The sequence below is a fragment of the Phocoena phocoena genome, chromosome 10, assembly GCF_963924675.1.
Source record: "Phocoena phocoena chromosome 10, mPhoPho1.1, whole genome shotgun sequence".
Lineage (NCBI taxonomy): Eukaryota > Metazoa > Chordata > Mammalia > Artiodactyla > Phocoenidae > Phocoena > Phocoena phocoena.
Window position 1 is genome coordinate 35,949,131 of NC_089228.1, and position 19,504 is coordinate 35,968,634.

Sequence of the window (19,504 nt, forward strand, 5' to 3'; positions counted from 1 at the left end):
TGGAAGACAGAGGAGACAGAGATGAGGCCCCAGTCCCAGGAGGGAAGCAAGGGTCTGTTCCCAGGAGCTTGGGCTGTTGAGGGTCTCCTCTCCTGTTTGTGCCCCAGGGTTAGGCACCCCAAAGATTCCACCCAATTCTTGCACAGGCAAAGCATACTTTCAAAACATTTATAATTATTTCACCTACTTCTTCAAAAATGACACAAGTCTTTGGCTTACAAATAAAAAGCATAAAGAGAATAAAACCAAAAAACATGAGAATGAAAATAAGAGAAAAGAGCCAAGCAGGAGGAGAGTTAAATCAGAGACACCAGGGTAGGGGAAGCTGTAGCAGCAAAAAAAGCTTTGCTCTGAGCTTCCTGGCAGCCAGAGTAAAGCAGAAAACGAGTTCATTTGTTTGCTGAGAGGGAGCAAACCAGATCAGGGAGAACATTCTTTTCCCAGCTCTTGAGCTATACAGGGTGTTTGCTGAGTAAGTCTTTCTAGAAGGGTAGAAGAGAGGCCAGTGGGAGGGAGGGGTCTTCAGCAGCAAGTTTGCCCAACACTCAGGAACACTCTTTCCTGCACCACTGCCTCCCCATCAAGCCTGGGTGGCAGGCAGGGGTCTCAGGCAGAGTCACTTTGTGAAGGTCACTCAGAGGGGCTCAGACAAGAGCTCAGCGAGACAAGGGAGCAGCTTCGGGGGCTCCGCTGGACTTGCTGTGGGGCCGGCCCTGACATAGCGGAACGAGACGCCGCCACCTGGGCTGGGCTGTGGCATTTGTGCCACAACAGTGGGGTCCTGGGTGACTTTCTGGCCCAGCCAGCACCTGAAGTGCGTGAGTTCTCTGTGAGCAATTGGAAGTAGGTCCATGCATGTCACTGTTTTGTTCACTGCATGCTTTCCAGCACCTGCTTGGTCCAGGCCCTGGGCCGAGTGCTGCAGGTACATTGGGCACCGGACAGACACAGCTGCCACCCAGAGGACAACCAGGTGCCACAAGGAGCCCAGAGGGAGGCATCTTGCCCAACCTGAGGAATATCAGGGGAGGCTTCCTGGTAGTGTCATGGTTGGGATTGGACTGGAGTTGAGTTTTGAAGAATAAAGAAAAGTTAGCCCAGTGGAAAAGGGGGGCAGGGACACCAGGGCCAGAGCCAGGACACTGCACTGAGTCCAGGAAGGTAAAGGGAAGCAGTGCCGTGGGCTGAGGTGGAAGGGATGCTGGCGAGGTGGGGAAGCAGCCCCAGGCCAGTACCAGTTGCGTACACCTCGCCATGGAGCTTGGCTTCTATCCTGAAAGCCCAGGGAGCCTTCAGAGGCTGTAGGCAGGGACAGGCACAGCCAGGACGAGGTGGGACTGGGCAGAGGACAGACCTCCCTGACTGTGTGTTGGGGGAGGGGGCAATGTTTGGGCTGGGCACATCCTGCTGCCTTTCTCCCAGCCCGCTGGGTTTGGTTGCTAGCTGGAGCAGCAGGACAAAGATAGTCACCTCAGGAGGACCAGAAACTACCGTGCCGATGCCTCTTCACACTCTCCATCTGGCAGGATCCTTCTCCCCGTTTCATAAATGTGAAAACTGACCTCAAGATGACTAGTTTAAAGCTACATGGCTCCTCAGCCGACCTGGGACTGCCCACTTTAGGGTGTCCCATCCCAGGCCCGGGCCCTTTCTGCCAGCCCAGCCTGGACCTCTGAAGCTTTCAGTCCAGGGCCCTGTCTCATGTGGCCCTCTCTCTAGAGCAGTAACAGCGCCTCGGGGGCTCTTCTGGTGACGGATGTTCCCTCCTGGATTGCCCTTCTCCAGCCCTCTCCAAGCCCCCAAGCCAGTGTGGGCCCTGGGCAACCCTGTCCTGGAGTGGGAGGTAGCAGAACTTCCTGGTGATCGATGGCCAGACCCCACTCCACCCCACCCCGCTGGCATTCAAGACGTTTCCCAATCTGACTGCAACCTCCTCCGGTCTTACTGTGTCCCCCGCTCTGCCATAAGCGAAGCCACCCAATACTTCCTTCAGCCGGGCACCTTCCGCCCAGCATGCCGTCAGCCCCTCAGGCAGAGAGAACAGCAGAGGCAAAGGATCTGGGGAAGGAGGGGTTGTGTTTGCAGAACTGGAAGAAGTTTGTGTGCCTGGAACGCAGACAGTGAGAGGGAGAGACCACAGGAAGGACTTTTGTCTTTGTCCCAAGAACCCTGGGTGGGAGATGTCATTTATAGGGTTTCAGACAGGGAATGATGACCAGGTCTGCACTGCAAAAAAGGTGTCTCTGGAAGCAGGAGGGCTGGGGAGGGGCAGTTGCTGTTGTCTGGGTGGGAGAGGGTTGTCCAGGCTGAGAGCCCTCAGAGCCCCTTCTCTAGGAACCTCTGGCTGACCCCCACCCCACCCAGGATTTACTGTGAGGGTGCAGCAGGTGGTCACCGTGAGGAGTGACTGGAGGATCCCAGGGATCCCCAGCCCAGCTGAAGGGAAACTTGGGTACCCATGCAAGCAGGACCTGGGTTATTAAACTATGTGCTCCCAGATCCTACCCCAGAATGTTGGGTTTACCTGCTGAATAGATGGGTTGTTGGGGGGAGCAGGGGATGGGCAGGCAGATGGATGGCGAGACGATTAGAGTGGAAGGGTGGGTGGCGTGCACAGCTAGCTGCAGGCTGGGTGGGTCTGCCCTGGAGCACTCTTTGCTCCTGAGTCATAGAAGGAGCTTCAGGCCTAAAGGTCCTGGTAAGAGCTTATGAGCCACGACCCTGACTTTTCCTCTGACCCTCCTGAACTCTGAAATGTAGTCAGTCCTTCCCGACTTCTCAGAGCCTCTTTGCTCTCGAGTCAATTCTTGATTTTTTCCTTCCCCAACCATCACGTGTTTAACTCCCCATAGTACCACCCCAACCAACTGTGTCTTTCAGCCACATCGGTGGAGAGGCCCAGGAAGTTGCCTTCCTAGCAGCCAGCCCTTCCTTCAAGCTGCCTGTCCCCTGGAGCAGGGGCTCATGGAAGCATGCAGACACTGGTAGCCGTCCGGTTTCTCCTTGGCCTTTACTGTCACAGCCCTCCATCAGGCCCCACTCTGTGCCTCTGTTCCAGATGCCATGCAAGCCCTGCCAGCCGCCTCAGTAGGACCTGGCATGTCCACTCAGAACAGGCTAGGGACAATGTAGTCGCTGTGGACGCCGTCAATCAGCCCTTGTCCATTGTTGTGGACGAACCAGCAGGCAACTTTTGTGCCAGCGCTGACGTCCTTCCTGTAGTCCTTCTGGGAGCCCCTGGGAGAAAGGAGAGAGATGCTGTGATACACGGGGTAGGCAAGATGGCTGCTGCGCCCAAGGACCTAAGGTTGAAAAGGGGTGTGAAGTTGCCAATTCTAGGAGTCCAGACTCTGGTCAAGAATGAGGCCTTGTGGTTACTCCTTCTAGTGGGTCAGATTTGGCCTTTTCCCAGTTAGAGGGGGCCAAGACCCCAGAGGGAAACAAGGATGCCCCACAGATGACAAAAGCCAGCTGGGCTGATGTGCGTGGGCAGAGAGAGCTCCTTCCTCCTGTCTTGTGACAGGGCAGGGTGAGGACGTCAGTAGAGTCTCCTCACCGGGTAACCGTCAGCCGATGGTTCTTCACCACCATTGTGGCATCTGGCTTTGTGGGGTCAGAGCCTGGGTGGACGTCAGACACTTTAAAGTCAAAGGGGTGGAAGAATTGTCCTGGAAATAAAAACATTCACACTGTCAGCCCTGCCACCACCATATGTGACATGGCCACTGGCCTTCCAAGGTAGATGCAAAGGCTGGATGGGGTGTTGAGCCCTGGGTCCAGGGTGGCTAGGCTGGCCCTTTGCATGGCTTTTTCCCTCCACCATGTGGCCTGAACAACCTGAGGCTTGAACATTTCGTACCCAGCAGCCCATGTGTCTGTGCTGACATCCGATGACTGTCCACTACATAGAAGCCCAGGAAGTCATGGTGGATGGGCTGTTTCTTCCACACCTGATGCAAGACAACCACAAAAGTAACCCCATCTCCAAAGGAGACCACCATGTTCTTCCTGTCAATCATCACAGACAGTCTAGGAGAGAAGAGGAGGTCAGCAGTGAGGCCCAGTGGCCATGACACCAGGCATCTGAATCAAGGGTGTCTCAGCAGGAGACATGACACCTGAGAGCACACAGACTCCAGAAACTATGTCAGGGGTGTTGGAGAGAAGTCGCTCATGCATGTTGACTGTGCACTCCACTGAGTGGGTCCCTGCTCCTCTGTAAGCAGGAGAAGGGGCTCTCCTGGGCGTCTGGAGGCCCGGGATCGAGCCCCAGCTCCACCACTGGGTTCCTGTGCGACATTGGGCAGGTTCTGCCCCTCTCTGAGCCTCTGTGGAACTAACACCACTGCCCTGCCCACCCAGCTTGGGGTGATCTGAAGACACACGAGAGGCTGAGGAGTTTGAGAACAAGCAAGTTCAGCCAGACACGATGCATGTAGGGATCTTTGTCGCTATCAGCTTGCTTGCCAGGTCCACCTAATGCTTTCGTCCACACAGCCCTTCACTCAAGGTCAGTCCTGTGAACTGTCTAGCTACCAATACTGCCTCTGATGGGGGCCCCAGGGGTTGGTGGGGGGCCACCATGGTCACCCTCCCGTAGGCAGGGGCTGAACTCTGAGGCCACTGGTCTTTCCTGTGAGCCCTGTAGATCTTCTGTCCTGCGATTTGTTCAAATCCCTCCTTAGACCCTTGCACTATAGCGCCTCTCAGAGACCCAGTAGTGGGGCTTTACCCATCCTCTGTGACCGTGACCGTGTCCAGCCAGCTGAACGTGCTCTGTGCAGCCCCATGCCACAGGGTGATCCTCTCTGGTGTCACCTCAATCTGGAAGTCCATCTGAGCATTGGCAATGCCCAGCTTGCCAAAGTAAGTTTTTCTGGTCTGGGAGTCCAGGCTGCTTCTCTTCTCACCAATGATCTGCCCGTTAACTGTGAGGCCTGCCAGAGGGGCAGGGTAGCAAGAGACCAGCAAGACCTGAGTCCAGGCTGGTCTTTAGGGACGCACCTTCCCCTTCAGCCAGACCTACTGAGGGGTAGCCCAGTGGGGGCCCCATTGAGAGACCAGGACTTCAGAGCCAACCCTGTCTGTTCTTAGACACATGGGGGTCACACTACTGGCTGAGGGCCCACACTGTGGATCTGCCCCTTGCCTGGGCCAGTGTTGTTCAGACAAAAATGATTCCCTACACACAGGCTGGGTCCTGCCTGCATGCCCAGGCTGCACTTAATTCTAACCATCTCCCCAACACCGCTGGCCCCGGGGGCACTAGGTGAGCCTGTGGCTCTGGGTGGAATCTGTAATCCCTACAGGATGTAATCTGCATATAAGATGGGTGATTTATAGGCAGAGTGAGGAGCTAGTCCATGTGCCTATCCTAGGGACTCCAGGCCCTCCCAGGAAGAGACCCTGGCCCCAGCCCGCAGTCCCCACCTGTGACAGGGTCCTGAATGAGGCGCAGCACTGTGCCTGGCTCTTCATCGATGTTGAAGCAGATGGCATCGTCCTTCTCTGGAACTTGGATGATGAAGTGGGGGTCCCCATCCACTGAGTGCACATAGAGAAAGGGCTGGCTTCCAGGGTCTCTTACTGTTCCGGGGCCCTCCCCTTGCCTCCTAGTCTCCGTGGGATGGACTCCTAGACAGGTAGGAGGCGCTTGGCCCTGGGCCCTGGGCCACGCCACAGGAGCTGGGGAACTCACCGTAGTAGGGTGTCTGGGGAGGCTGGGAGTTGGCTGTGGACGCAAAGGGAGAGAGAGCTGAGCTAAACAAGCAGGCGGGGAGGATCCAGGACCCCCACCCAGAGTTCGGTTCATGCCTCTCCCCTTCCTGCTCCCTAATGCTCTTAAACCCACACCTTCCCTCGTCTCCTCAGGAACCCCCAACCATCTGCCTGTCCCGGAGAGCTGATTCAGGGAAGACTCCGGAGGGGGATGGCACACGGCCACGCTCTGTGGCAGCTGGCACATACTCACTCAGGTAAACCATGGAGGGGATCACTGAAAAAAGAAGCCAGAGGGCAGGCGTGAGCAAGGTCTAGGGGTTCCCTCCGCCCAACCCCATGCCTTCTACCTGTCTCGGAGCTGCTGGTCCCCAGTGGGGCCCCAACGCTGACAGATAGAGGGTGGGAATATGACCCCCTAAGTTTAGGCTTTAGAAATGGGACATGCCTAGGAAACTCCTTTCTAGGGCTGGTGGGTAATATGGGTGTAATGTTAATACTGGGGCTCAGCACTTCCACGTAGCTAAAATGCAAGCCATTAGGTCGTCAGTTTCTGTGTCAGGAGCAATGCCGTCCCCCACCCCTGAACTCCCACCCCCAGGGTGGGATGAGGCTCACAGGTGATTGTTGTCTTTGGTAGTAAAACACCCACCCAGACGCAGCAGGCGGGCACACACACACACACACACACACACACACACACACGCACGCACAGTGACTACATTTCACAGGGCTGTTCAGAGGGCAAAGCCATGACCCATTCCAAATATACTGCTTGGTTAGGACAGCCTGTATGGATAGAGACAAGGCAGGCCGGTAGGGGCAGGGGAGGCCCTGACTGGTGCTGGTGGGTTTGTGGGGCGGGTGATGGTCAAATTTTACAATGAGAGAAACGCAAAGTGCTGTGAATTCCAGCGCAGGCACTGGAACCAGGCTGCCTGGGCCAAAGTCCCGGCTTGGCCTCCTGTTGACCGAGTCATTGAGCAAATAGATTTAACCTCTCTGTGCCTCAGTTTCCTCACTGTAAAATGGAACCATGAGAGGACTCCCTTAAAGGATTGCTGTGGGATTAGTCGAGTGCTAATTGAGTTGCTAATTTTTGTAGGTCACAGAATACTTTCATACTGATTGTCCTTCCTTGGGCAGGGGAAGCTACCGTCAGTCAACTGACGAAAACCCTTAGGCTCAGAGTGGAACAGAGCCCAGCCCCAGGCCCCTGGTGAGTTCACAGCAGAGCTGGGAGCTGAATCCAGGTGTCCTGAGGGCCCCTCCCCAGGCAGTACATCCCCAGCATGATTGAAAAGGCCTCCTTGGTCCTCTCTTGTCGTCCTCCTGGGGCACCCACCCAGCTGTGGCTAAAGCTCACCTTCTGCATCCGCAGGCCCTGGGAGGGAGGAAGAGGAGAAATGCATTAGAGGCCACAGACTCCTGGTGTCAGGGCCAATATGACCGACTTACTGCCTGGCCAGCCAGCCCCAGGCCTCGTGTGGCCCCTGCAGGAACCAAGAGCTCCTGGAGGCAGAGGCCTGGCCCAGACCGGCTCTTTACCTCCCAGCCCCAACCCCCATGGCCTGTGCCAGTTGCAGGGACACTCAGGACGCCCCCTCTTGGGGTCTGGTTGAGCAGGCCTGGTCCCAGCCTCCAGCTCTCAGGGCCGCTTCCTCTCACAGTCCCCAGGCACCTGCTCCAGGCCTAACTTTTAGGTCAGAAGTGCTTCTTCTTGTCTAACTGAACCCTTCCATGCTGCAGCCTAAGTCCCTTTCCTGGAAATGACCCTGGGCACTGTGCCCTTTTAGAAACTTCAAGGCTCCTATTCACACTAATGGCTTCGCTCCCTCTACAACACCCTCCCCATCCCTTGGCCAGTTTTCCTTCGATGCCTCCAGGACCTGCACTTCTCAGAAGGTCTGGTCTCCTCAGCCTGGCCCTCTTCTCTTCAGGGCACCTAAGGCCAGGGGCCTGGAAGAAGGCCTCTGAGTTCTGGCCCCTACCCTCTGTGCCCACCTTCCCCAGGTTTGTCGGCAATGGCTGTCTTGTTCTCGTTGTCCTCAGGCTTGGTCACCACCATGGAGGTCAGTGGAGTCACGAAGTGGTACTTGAGGGACAGGTCCAAGGTCTGGGCTGTGAGGTTCTCCTTCTCCTCGCCATGGGCATTCTTACTGTGGGGAGGGGCGGGGTGGGAGGGTCAGCCCAGGACCCTCCTCCACCCCTCCCAGTGGGGTCCCCCAGGATAGAGCCCACTAGCACTCAGAAAAAACTGGTTCACCAGCTCCCTGGGACAGACGGACATGCCCTGATTCCTCTCTGGACCTCAGTTTCCCCACCTGAAAAATACAAGGGGCTCAAGATGGCCACTGCAACAATCAGTCATGGTAGTGTTCACATGCTGAGTGCCAGCGGCTTTCCTGGCCGAGCCCACTTAATAGAAGGCTGACACGGCCCTCTCGCATGGGTCCGAGCTCTGCTCCCTGTGGCTGAGGGCTGGGGTCCCAGCCTTTGGTTGTGTTCAGCATCAACATCTCTGTGGGCCCATGCTGGGTGCCGGGAACAGGATGCTAAGGCCCACCCCTGCCCTCAAGGTGCTCCCAGCCTGCTGCTTGAGCCCCAGATGATAGACCCAGCTCTTCTCCAGGGAAAACAGGCCATGGGGCCTGGCCAAGAAGAGGGCAGGGCAGCTGGAGTGGGCGTGGAGGTACATTTCCTGGGGTGTAAGTTTCCTCCTCGTGGGCTCCCCCTGGAGCATAGCCAGCACAGGTAGGTGCTGGGGCAGTGCTGGGGGCTGAGTGCGGGGCCCGGCCGTGTGAGAGGTGGGCCAGGGTCACCATTTCTCCAGCAGCTGCTCGATAGTGAGGTAGGCCCAGAGCCGCTCAATGTAGTTCCCAAAAATGTAGTCCCGCTCCTTCAGGGCCTTCTCCATCTCCTTCATGTCCAGCTCCTCAGTGAATGTCAGGTCGTTGATGGCCTGGGGCAGGGGTGGGAGAAGGTGAGAGGCTGGAGGCCTGGAGCCAGGAGCCAGGTGGGCCTTGTTCAGGAGCTGCTACTGCTGGGCCGTCAGCCAGGAGGCTGGAGCCCTATCCGTGCGGATCCCCCATCCCCAGTGCACAGCCGGGCCCCGGCCCAGCTTACCCCATGGCCCTTCACGTCTGCCTTAAAGCTGTTCATGTCCTCATCTGCCAGGCGTCCAGCCACCACAATCTCAGAGCCGTCGTAGAAGTGCTGGTAACTGTTCTGGGTGAGGTCCAGGATGGCATTCTCAGGGTACTCCACCTCCACATCTGTCAGCAGCGGGTTGGCCACCTCTTCATAGAAGCCCTGGAGTCCAGATAGGGGACCTGCTCATCTCAGGCCACCAGGGCGGGCAGAGAGAGGACAGGGTGGGCAGGCTCCCACTGGCGCCTCTGCGGGTTGTTGAGTCTCCCGGGCTGGGCCAGTCCTGACTCCTGAGCTCTACTTCCATGTGGCCCTGACTGTGCCCTTCAGTTTGGGGGAGCCCTTCCTCACTGAGTTCCCCCCTCCCCCCAGGTAGAGACTGGGAGGAATAGAAAAGGAAAGGACAGAGTTCTTGGCACATAGAAAGGACTCAAGAAATGTTTGTTGGAACGAAAGTAAGAAGGAAGGGTAGAAGCTGACTAAAGAAGGCGATGTGGGGTGAGAGCATGGAGACCTGGAGACTGACAGGAGGAAGGCCGGGGGTGTCCACTGCAGAGGTGGAGAAGCAGTCACCTGTGCCAGGGAGGAGGGGGAGGGTACCAGATTTAGCAAATGAAAATACAGGACATGAGTTAAACTTGAATATCAGGTAAATGACAAGTGACTTTTTAGTATAAGTACAGCTGTCATGGGATGAATTGTGTACCCTCAAAATACATAGGTTAAAATCCTTACCCCCAGTACCTCAGGGCATGACCTTATTTGGGGAAAGGGCCTTTACAGAGGTAATCAAGTTAAAATGAAGTGTTCAGGATGGACTCCAATCCAATCCGACTGGTGTCCCTGTGAAAGGAGGAAATTTGGACCCAGAGACAGACATGCACACAGAGAAGATGATGTGAAGATACAGGGAGAAAATGGCCATCTACAGGCCAAGGAGAGAGGCCTGGAACAGATCCTTCCCTCGCAGCTCTCAGAAGGAGCCAGCCCTGCTGACACCTTGATTTTGGAGTTCTAGCCTCCAGAACTGTGAGACGATAAATTTCTGTTGTGGAAGCCACCCAGTTTATGGTAATTTGTTAAGGCAGCACTAGTAAACTAATACAGTGTCCTATGCAATATCTGGAGCATGCTTGCTAAAAAATTATTTGCTGTTTATGAGAAATTCATATTTAACTGGATGTCTTGTATTTGATCTGGCAGTCCTACAGAGGAAGCAGGTCTGTTCTGTGTAGCCCACAGACAAAGTCAGAACCAGTATGGATGGGTAAGAGATGACCAGAGGTAGATTTCAACCCAAGAGGAAGTTCTTTCTAATAACCGAAATTGTCACACAGTGGAACCGTTTCCTGAGGAAGTAGTGAGCTCCTTATTCCCAGAGGTGTGCAAGACAAGACATACCTGCAACTGCACGTTGGCATCGGAATCCTCATAAATGCGGCGGGCAAGCCCGTGGTTCTCCAGGGCCATACGCTCCAGGAAGTTATAATTCAGATTGTTGCCAAAGCCCAGGTTATATAAGGGGAACTTGCCACCAATGGCATTCCGCACATTCTCTTGGATTTTTTCAGGTCTGCTTTCACCTACAGGAGAAGGAGGTGTTCACGCTCCAGCCACAGCCCCGGCGGCTGTCAGGAGAAGCTGTGTCTGGACAGATCTGACTCCTACACGTGCAGTTGGCGGAGTCATGGCCACCAGCCCTTGTAGAGGCAGACGTGGGAAGGCCTGGCAGGGAGGCAGGGCCCTGCCCTTGAGGGGCTCACAGACCATGGGGGACCCTGGAGAGAGCTGCCCAAGGTCTTGCAGCACGCCAGCTACAGAGCCAGGAGCGGCAGCCAGAGTTACACCCGCTGCCTCACCCACATTGGCGTCCCCGTCGGTCAACATGATGACAATGGAGGTGCTCCTCTCCAGGACTCTGTACTCCTCCCGGGCCTTGTTCAGCATACTGATGCCCTTCAGCAGCGCGTCGTTGATGTTGGTCACTGGCACACAGACAGACGGCACCATGGGAGCGTGTCCTCAGGGTGCCAGGGTGGAGGAGGTCGAGACAGCAGGCCCTGCTCACGTGCCCAGGGACCCTGCCTGCCCATATGTGGTGGTACTCAGTAAATATCGACGGAATGACTCAGTGAGTGATGAATGAATGACTTAGTCTTTCAAATGAGTAAAAAGACCAGCCTCTCAGGGCTGCCGGAAGGATAGATGCACACGGTGATTGTAAGAGCAATTTGGAGAACAGTCAAATGGACTCCCAGCCCCTCTCACAGGGAGGAGTGGGGAACAGTATAGACATCACTTGTCATCTTTCATACAAAACTGCCATGGATAAGGGTATCTTGCTGGGGCTAGTGGGGCACCAGGATCACAGGTTAGAAACAGAAAGAATGGCTTTCCCTAGACCACAGAGAAGACACCCCAGTATCTAGCCTGAGGACTCCCCACCCCCACCTCTACCCCCAGCCAGGGTCTGCCGGGCCTGGACCAGCAGAGTCTCTGCCCCAAGGCAGGAGGGAGATAGGCTGCTCAGGCAGAGAGGAGTGGCAGGATGTGGCTCCCTCCCCTCTGTTCTTACTTCCTTGATCACGAATATTCATCACAAATTTCCTGGCCTCCTGGATGTTCTCAGGAGTGGCTTGAACTAAAGTGTCTTTCCAAGTGGTCACACCTCCACTGAACAGGATGAAATTCAGGTAGTCCTCCTCTTTCACATCCTCCAGAATTTTGAGGAGGGCATCCTTTGTCTGGGAAGGAGAAAGACAAGCAGACAAGAAGATGTCTTCCCAGCCTGGGCTGGCAGTGAGGCCCATGCCATCTGCAAAAAAAGGGGCAGATGATTTGTGCCTTTTTAGAATCCTGTCCCCCTTTCCCATCTTTCACTGGAAATATTGGCTTCGTCCACTTTTTTAAAATCTCTCTCTCCCACCCACATGTCCCACCCCCACCCCCTTTGCACCAAGGAGAGTACCTGCTCCATTTTCCGACCGTGCATGGAGCCACTGACATCAATCACGAAGACCACGTTCTTGGGCACCACCGGAAGGCCTTGAGGTGCAAAGAAGTGCACAAAGTAGCCATTGACGATCTGGAAAGGGGAGAGAGAGAGAGGAGGCCAGTATCCCTTCAGCAACCTCACGTTGGCTGCCCTTGCAAATAGGACGCAGCCGTTAACCAGCCCAAAATAAAGATGTCCTTTCCACCCCTCCAAGGGTGCCACACGAAGGCTCTGGACTACCTATCGTCCCCACACCTTGCAGGAAACTCATCCTTGGGCTGAGGATCAAGGGTGTCTCACTAGATGAAGCTGCAGCCCCTCCCCACATCAGCCCTCACTCCACCATGGTGGGGAATCTACCAGCCTGGCAGAGGCAGTCGGCAGGTACCTACCTGCACATTGGCTGGAGACTCTCTGTTCACGTCATAGGTGATGATAAAATCTCCTTTGAGGAGGGAGTCCGTACAGGTTGGGCATGAACGTTGTTGATCCAAGCTGGGCTTGAAGGACACGTGGCCCTGAGGGAGGGTGATGGCCAGCCTTGCTCAGCTTGGCCAGGGCCTGCCCTCTGCAGACCTCAGCCCGGGGCTGCCCTGGGGAGCACGGTGCAGTCCTCATGGCGAGGAGCCTGTAGGTAGGTGCCTGGGCAGTCCTGCCACCCTCTGGGGTGCTCGGCCTTTCTGAGCACCTCTCTTCCGTTGGGAGATCTGGAGCTCCTTGGAGGCCAGGGGCCTTATCTGAGCCAGCCTTTCACTCTTCCTGCTCACTGGGCCCACAAGTCCCTTAGCTGTGCCTGCACTAAGAAGCCACTTTGGGAGGGGAATTCTGTACCATGAAAAGGAATTTCATGTTGGGTGGTATTGTGTGTGTTGTTGCCAAGAGGAGGGGGAAGGGAGCAGAGTAGGGAATGGGGAGGGGGCCCTGGGTGAGGGCACCACCTGCAGAGGCCAGCAGCCCTCTGAGCGTATGCTCCTTGGGCCTCACCCTGGGAGTCCTGACTGAGGTTTGCTGTCCATATAAACATGTATTCATCCACTGTCCATGATCAGCAAGGCCCCTGGAATTGCTGGGGACCTTGGGGACCAGAGCCAACCACCAGTACCAAGAATAAAGTTCCCTTTTTTCTTTCACCCCTCATGTGGAATCAGATCTAAAAAACTCCCTCTGGCCTCGGTCTCCTTATCTGTAAAACAGGGACCAGTAACCTGCCCTGCCTGCTTCCCAAAGTAGAATGGGACCGGGCTATATAAATGGCTTCCCTGTCCCCCAGTGCAGTTGAGACCCCAGTTCCTCCGGCAGGTCATCATCAGCAAGCAGCCCCCTGCCTCCAGCATCCTCACTCCTGACCCAGGGGGCCTAGGAGAAAGGGGATGTTGCAGACTTATCCCCCCGCCACACGCACACACATGCACACTCTCTCCCTCTCTCTCTCTCTCTCTCTCTCTGTCTCTGTCTCTCTCCCTTGCATCTGTCAAATCCCCAGGTTCAGACTCGCCCTGCTAGGGTCAGTGTTCCTGCACCTGCCCCCCAGGCCCGAGGGGCATCTACACCACCTTTTTCCCTGAGAAGGACTTGGTGAGAGCGCTGCTCAAGAGGTCATTGGTGATGAATGAGGCTTCAGCATCCAGCGTACTTATGCCCTGGGGCTCGAAGATGTCTGCTGTGATCTGAAATGGTGAAAGGTAAGGAGATGTCACTCAGTGACAGTGCAGAGCCCAGCCTCCAGGACAAAAAGGGCAAGGAGATGGGTCAGTGATGTACAAGGAGCAGCCTCTAGGACAACTCTGTGACAGCCAAGCCTGCTGTCTCCCACCAAGAAAATGACCACAAGGGCTTTTAAGTGGGTACTCTGACCACAGAACTCTTCTACTACCTGCCATATGGTGCCCCAGATTCTACCACTAAAGCATTTCCTTTGGCTTTCCACTCTGATGTAGGTAAAATGCCCATGTAAGCAGTTAGAAGCATTACAGAGACACTTTGTGATGTTGCCCCCAAGGGCCCAGCACCCAACCTGGATCTGCCAGATGCCGCCCAGCCTCCTCCCCTTGGCCCGGGTGCTGTAGCCAGCGCCACTGTAATTCCCCCACGCCTCCTAACCAAGTGGTGGGGGCTGGGTTTCTGTGTTCTTGACCCTGCTGTGGGGTCTGCCCAGGGACCCTTCCCAGCACCCTGCCCCCAGCAGTTTCAGCAGGGGCTGCAGGAGAGCAGCTGATTACCTCAAAGTGCTTGACCAGTTGCTTGGGCTGGACCTTGAGGTACATCTCGTACTTGCCCTTGTGCCTCTTCAGCAGCTCCTCGTAGGTTAGCTCAAAGGTGACCTTGCTGCCTGCAGCCACATTGACTGAGACGGTGAATTTCTCCAGCTTCCTCCCAGAGGCCCTGGATGGGGGTGCAAGACAATGACTGCCCAAAAGACAGCACCAGCCCATCCTTCCTGGGCTTTGGGTCCAAGTCCCTTACCCTTGGGGGAGACCCCTACCCACTCTGAGCCTCGGTTGCCTCAAATTCAAAATGAGATAACGTTGTAAGAATTACGGCGCATTTTGCCAAATAATGATAATAATAGCTGCTGTTCTGTTGTTTGTGTCTCTGAGGGCCCTTACAGCCCTGACGTTCTCCCCAAGGCCTGGGGCCCACACTTACTTGACCAAGCCAGCTGTCTTGCCCTGGGACACGGCCTTTTCATACTGCTTCTTGGCAACTTCCTTCTCTTTGACATTCCCAGGGTAGGTAACACCATCAATGGTCCTACAGGGATAGAGAGCTGCTGGGGCACTTATGCTGAGCCAGACTCCCCTCCCAGCCCAGAGCCAGCAGTCGTGATGACACCCACAAGGTGAAGTTGGTGATGAAGGCTGTCTTGGGCAGCTCCACATTGAAAGAAACCTCCTTGGCAGTGTCTGCATGGTTGACGGCCCTGGTGGTGACGACATTGTGAGCGAAGCGGGAGGTCACCTTGCAGTGGACCTTGGTGCCGTAGACTTCGATGCCATCGACCACCTGCGGGAGAGGAACAGTGTTCAGCAGATGGTGACCAGCCAGCCTGAGGCACCCGGAAACCAGGACTTCCTCCTGGCCTCTCCCCTTCAAGCTCCCCTTTGTGGGCTCCAAAGCTCCTGCCTGGTAAGTGGCCCCTCCAGTCTCCCAGTCACCCATGTCAGAAGCCTGGGCAGCATCCTTGGTTGCCACCTTTAATTGGCCACCACTGTTCTGATGGTCACTCTGCATCCTTAGCTCTATCATCTGTTTACAGGCAGCTGTAGCCAGTGAGTTGGTATAAAAACCCAAATCTGACCCTGTCCTTCTGCCGCTTGAAGCGCTCCCGTTCTCACCACCGCTCTCAGGACAGTCTTCCCCCTGGCTCTGGGGGCCTCCAGGCAGGTGCTGCCTCTGCTCATCCCGTGCTCCAGCCATGCCAGGTCCTAGCTCTTCCTGCTCATCTTCCACACCTCAGCTTGGAAGGAGCGTGTCCACACACACACCCCCAGCCCGCCCCCTGTGTCCTTTGGTGATTGCCTGCTTCTGTCTCCCAAATAGGCCCTTGTTTCCTATCTGAGGGCAGTGCATGGGGAGGGCCTTCGTGCCCCCCAAAACCCTCTTTCCAACGGGGTGATGGACCAAGGGACGCTCTATGGAGACGTCTGGGTTAAAGATGGATATAAAGATGCTGCGTGAAGGTGTGACGGGGCCATTCACTGTGTGTCTCCTGCCCTGTGCATGGGGCCTGACAAGTGCTCGGTAAGTGTTTGTGGGAAGATGGACTTGTGGAAGGGCGGTCCTCTGCTCTGTCAGCGGGTCCGAGGGCCACGGTTCCGTGGTGCTCTTTCCCAGGGCTCTGGAGTCACGGCGGGGGTCTGCGAGGGCAGGGGGCCATAGGCTGTTTGCCAGCTGGAGGGACCTGCCATTGTGGCCTACTCCTTCCGCTGTTGGGCAACTAGCTCCGTCCTGCCCTGCCCTGCCCCATCCCTGGTGAAAGTTCTCACCCCTTCCGGGAGGCTCCGTTTCTGCAAAAACAGACAAACACAGGGGTCAGGCCAAGTCCAAGGCTACAGTGGCTTGGCAATAGGCTCTGGGCTGAGGCCAAGGTTCAGCAGTGACCCCCCCACACACACCTTGAGGGGTCTCTGGACATGGACCCACCCAGAGCCACATGTCGGAGTAGGAAGGGCTCTGAACAGATGGGGAAACTGAGGTGCAGGGAGGGAAGATCTCCAGTTCACCGGGGGGAACAGGGCAAGGAGGACCAAAGCCAGAGCTCTTCCCCTGCCCCATATACCCTGACTCACTCTGCCCTTCCCTGGGCCCCAGGCCCCTGAGGCCTCATGCAGACCCCACCACCACTGTACCCCGCACGGCTCAGCTCGGCCATTCCTAGAGGCCTCTACCCATGTCTCAGACGTGGACCTTCACAGCCCCTCAGTGAGGTGAGCTGGTCATGCAGCATCACCCACCTGACGGGTGGGGAGACAGAGGCCCAGGAGATTTAAGAGCCTTGCCCAGGATTAGGGAGCAGGTCTGGAGCCCAGTTCCCCGCATACCAGCTCTGTTCCCTGCAGCTCACCGCCCAGCCTCTGCCTCCTCCGCACCCTACACACAGGACTGCCGGCCTGGCCCCTCTGCCTGCCAGACGGTGAAGAGGGGGCAGATTTACCCCGAGTAGCCGGCATAATCTTCTAGGGAAGCCAGAGACCGCCACACCGGAGAGCAGGGCCAAGATGAGGCAGGGCCACCGAGCAGACGCCATCGCTGAGCACACTGGCGGCACCTGGGCTCCTTATATGAGCAAGCCTAGTGTTTCCCAAGTGGGGTCATCGACCTGCAGTGTGGGCGGGAGGAGCGGGAGGCGGGAGGATCCCCCGGGAAGCTGGACACGGGTGGAGTAATGGGCCTGGATCTGACTGTACCAAGGAGGCCCGGTGGGTATCGTCAGCAGTCTTAGGACTTCACTCCCGGGAGCTGTGGGACAAGGAGGCCTCCGGAGAAAGCAGAAGCTCTGTGTTGGCAAATGGGCCCCGAGACCCCCTGGGAGGGGGCAATGGGAGACATAAACAGCATCTCAGCATTGTCGCCGCATCGCAGACGTGGTCTCTGGTCTGGCCTCCTGGATCACAGTCACCCCGCTCTTCTTGAGGCAGCCAGGGCACCAAACCAGACCCATCCCTCTAAGGCTCAGATCTCCATGGCTGACCCCTTGCTCGTTACTCTCTCTGTCTCCCGTGACCCCTTGAAAAGGACAACTCCCAAGTCCTGTGGTCCAGCTCCAACTTGCTTTCTGAACTTAACTCTCTTCCCACTGGCGTACCTCCGCCTTCTCTGCACATCACATCTCTTATCTCTGCCAGCCTGTGTCCCTCCTTCAGAAGTCTTCCTCTTTTGTCCCCTAGCTGACCACAGACAGCCCTGCTGCAGGCTCCAAGCTCCCGAAGGGCCTACATTCTGTCGTTACCTTTAGTTGAGTTCTCAGGTTTGGATCTGATCACTCTCTCTAGACTCTGAGCACCTGGAGGGCCAGGCCATGTGTCACATTCATCCCTGTGTTCCCAGTCTGGCCAGGAACTCAGCTGCCCTCGGCCTCTTGGAGAGTCGTTCTCCTGAAAGTCTCCAGTGAGCCTGGAGTTCTGCTATCCAGCACAATGGGAGCCTCAGAGGCAGGGCCTTATCCCCTCCTAGTGGGGGCTGGGTCCTTCTGGGCCATCCCAGGGCCCTGCCAGCCCCTAGACCTTCCAGAGTGGCTACCATGTGCCGGCCATACCCATGTTCTTCTGAGCAAAGTGACCCAGTGACCCTCCTACTCGGCCACTAGTGAACAGTGTTGATGAGGATGCCTGAGCACAGGACAGCTAATTTATGGATGGTACCATGGTCTTGACTGAAAGCCAAGAGTGTACTTGTCTGTGAGATGTACAGAGAGAGTTGACTGCTGAGGGCAGAGAAACAGAGTGAGAAGACAGAAAGCAGAAGCTCTGAGGCAGCAGAAGCCACAAGGAAGGAGTGGACTAGTGACTGGAAGTCGCAGGAGCCACAGAAGTAATGACAGAGAGCTGCAAAGTCAGCAAAACAATAGTGGATCAACAAAGGGAGCTGCTGAGGCCTGGCTGGGGGTCCCTGCTCTCCTCAGGCCTCCTGAACCCTGACCCACACTGCTGGCGGGCACCGAGTTCAGGGCTGACACCTGGGAGCAGAGAGAAGGGCCCTGCAGTCTAGCTCCCAGGACGTCTAGTTCATGAGGTCATCTTCAGCGTCTATGGTCGCTGACCACTGGGCTCTTGGGGCTGTGGCAGGGGTGGCAGAACTATTGTCCTGCCAGCATTGCCCAGTGGCTCTTTCTCACGGCCCTGCAGCCGCCTGAGGAGCTTTCCCCAGCCCCTCTCCTCCAGGCTACCGCCTCATCCCCCAATACTTGGAGTTTTGTGGGAGGGACAACTCAAAGTACGAAATTCTGAGGTTGCTCAAGAGGCCCCTGAGGGACAGCTGGGGACTTGGAGGGACCCAGAGTCATCATACAGAATTTCGAATTAAAGGAATCTAGGAAATCTTCAGGTCCACCCCATTTCCACTCTAGAGGACGGGAAAAGGAGGCCCCAGTTGGGCAGACTTTGCTGAGGGTGACCAGCCAGCTGGCAGCCCGTGGCTCTCCCTTGAGAAGCCCGGGATACGTCAGACGGTGGGCTGGGCTCTGAAATTCCACTGGCTGCCCCTCAGGGCTCTGTGTCCCTGGGCTTGGGGCAGCTCTGGACCTCAGCATTTGTGTTGTTGATCTGAGCCCCCATGGGCCTCATCTGGAATGGGAACTGGACAGAAGCCAGAAAAAGCAGAAACCCTTTGGAAAGGAGTGGGTGGAGGCCCATCAACCTTCGCCAAAAGGGCCAGTGGCTCCCCAAAGTACAAGTTCATCTCCACACACCCTGTAATGTCACATTTTAACTGGGCCCCTAGACAAGGCCCAGGGAAGGCATTCTGAAGGGGTATCAGGCATCAGTGTGAGAAGTCAGTGGACTGCTCTTCCTGGCCCCTGAAATCACAGCTTCTGGGCAGTGGCCGTCTCTGCTTTGGGGAAATATGCCTGCTCTGAGAGGTTCCAAACCCCCAGCTGGGAAATCCAGTGGAGGATGGAGGCCTGGGAACTGCCTCCTGAGGCCCTGACCCCAACAGGTGACCCTCAGCTCCTGGCAGGACTTCTTCAGGACCCCAAGTCCATATATATTTCATATATTTCTTTCACATGTTCGTGTTAAGTGATACTTTGGGATATCCGGAACCAAATCCCAGCAGGCTTTGGCCATCAGCCACCCAGCCTGATGGGAATATTTACATGGGGTGGTTAAGCACATAGATGCTGACTCCAGATAGCATGGGTTCAAATCCCAGCTCTGCCACTTAAAAGATGAGTGATTTTGGACAAATTACCTAACCTCAGCTGAAAGTAGTCATGATAAAAGTATCCCCCAGGGCTGTTGAGAGTATACATTTAATTAACTCAACAAAGGCACTTAGAACAGTTCCTGGCTACAAGAAGCACTGGGGCAGCTGCAGCTGTTACGGGTTGTTCCTATACGTGCTGCCAGAGTGTCCTTTGGTCTCTGGACCTGTAGGGGAGGCTGTGTGCACGGGACACCCAGCACACTCAGAGGGCACGGG

At 56.1% G+C, this 19,504-nt stretch overlaps 1 protein-coding gene across 6 annotated transcripts; it reads right to left on the bottom strand.

Moving 5' to 3' along the window:
* Positions 1-2,987: 2,987 nt before the first annotated feature.
* ITIH3 (inter-alpha-trypsin inhibitor heavy chain 3) lies at positions 2,988-16,638 on the bottom strand. 6 transcript variants are annotated; one of them, XM_065885203.1, is made up of 22 exons: positions 16,518-16,638; positions 15,850-15,870; positions 14,700-14,866; positions 14,510-14,614; positions 14,083-14,245; positions 13,417-13,530; positions 12,256-12,381; positions 11,837-11,953; positions 11,444-11,612; positions 10,728-10,853; positions 10,270-10,451; positions 8,845-9,030; positions 8,541-8,680; positions 7,723-7,877; positions 7,085-7,102; positions 5,972-5,995; positions 5,699-5,731; positions 5,431-5,544; positions 4,733-4,937; positions 3,860-4,029; positions 3,557-3,668; positions 2,988-3,237 (listed from the first exon to the last, which is right to left on the bottom strand). In XM_065885203.1, exons 1-22 carry the CDS (start codon positions 16,608-16,610, stop codon positions 3,108-3,110), a joined length of 2,670 nt encoding a protein of 889 aa, XP_065741275.1. In that variant the 5' UTR covers positions 16,611-16,638; the 3' UTR covers positions 2,988-3,107. The 6 variants fall into 6 exon arrangements, with proteins under 6 accessions (XP_065741275.1, XP_065741276.1, XP_065741277.1 ...); XM_065885204.1 differs by lacking the exon at positions 7,085-7,102 and having other exon boundaries at positions 3,108-3,237; positions 16,518-16,610; XM_065885205.1 differs by lacking the exon at positions 5,972-5,995 and having other exon boundaries at positions 3,108-3,237; positions 16,518-16,610.
* Positions 16,639-19,504: the final 2,866 nt, after the last annotated feature.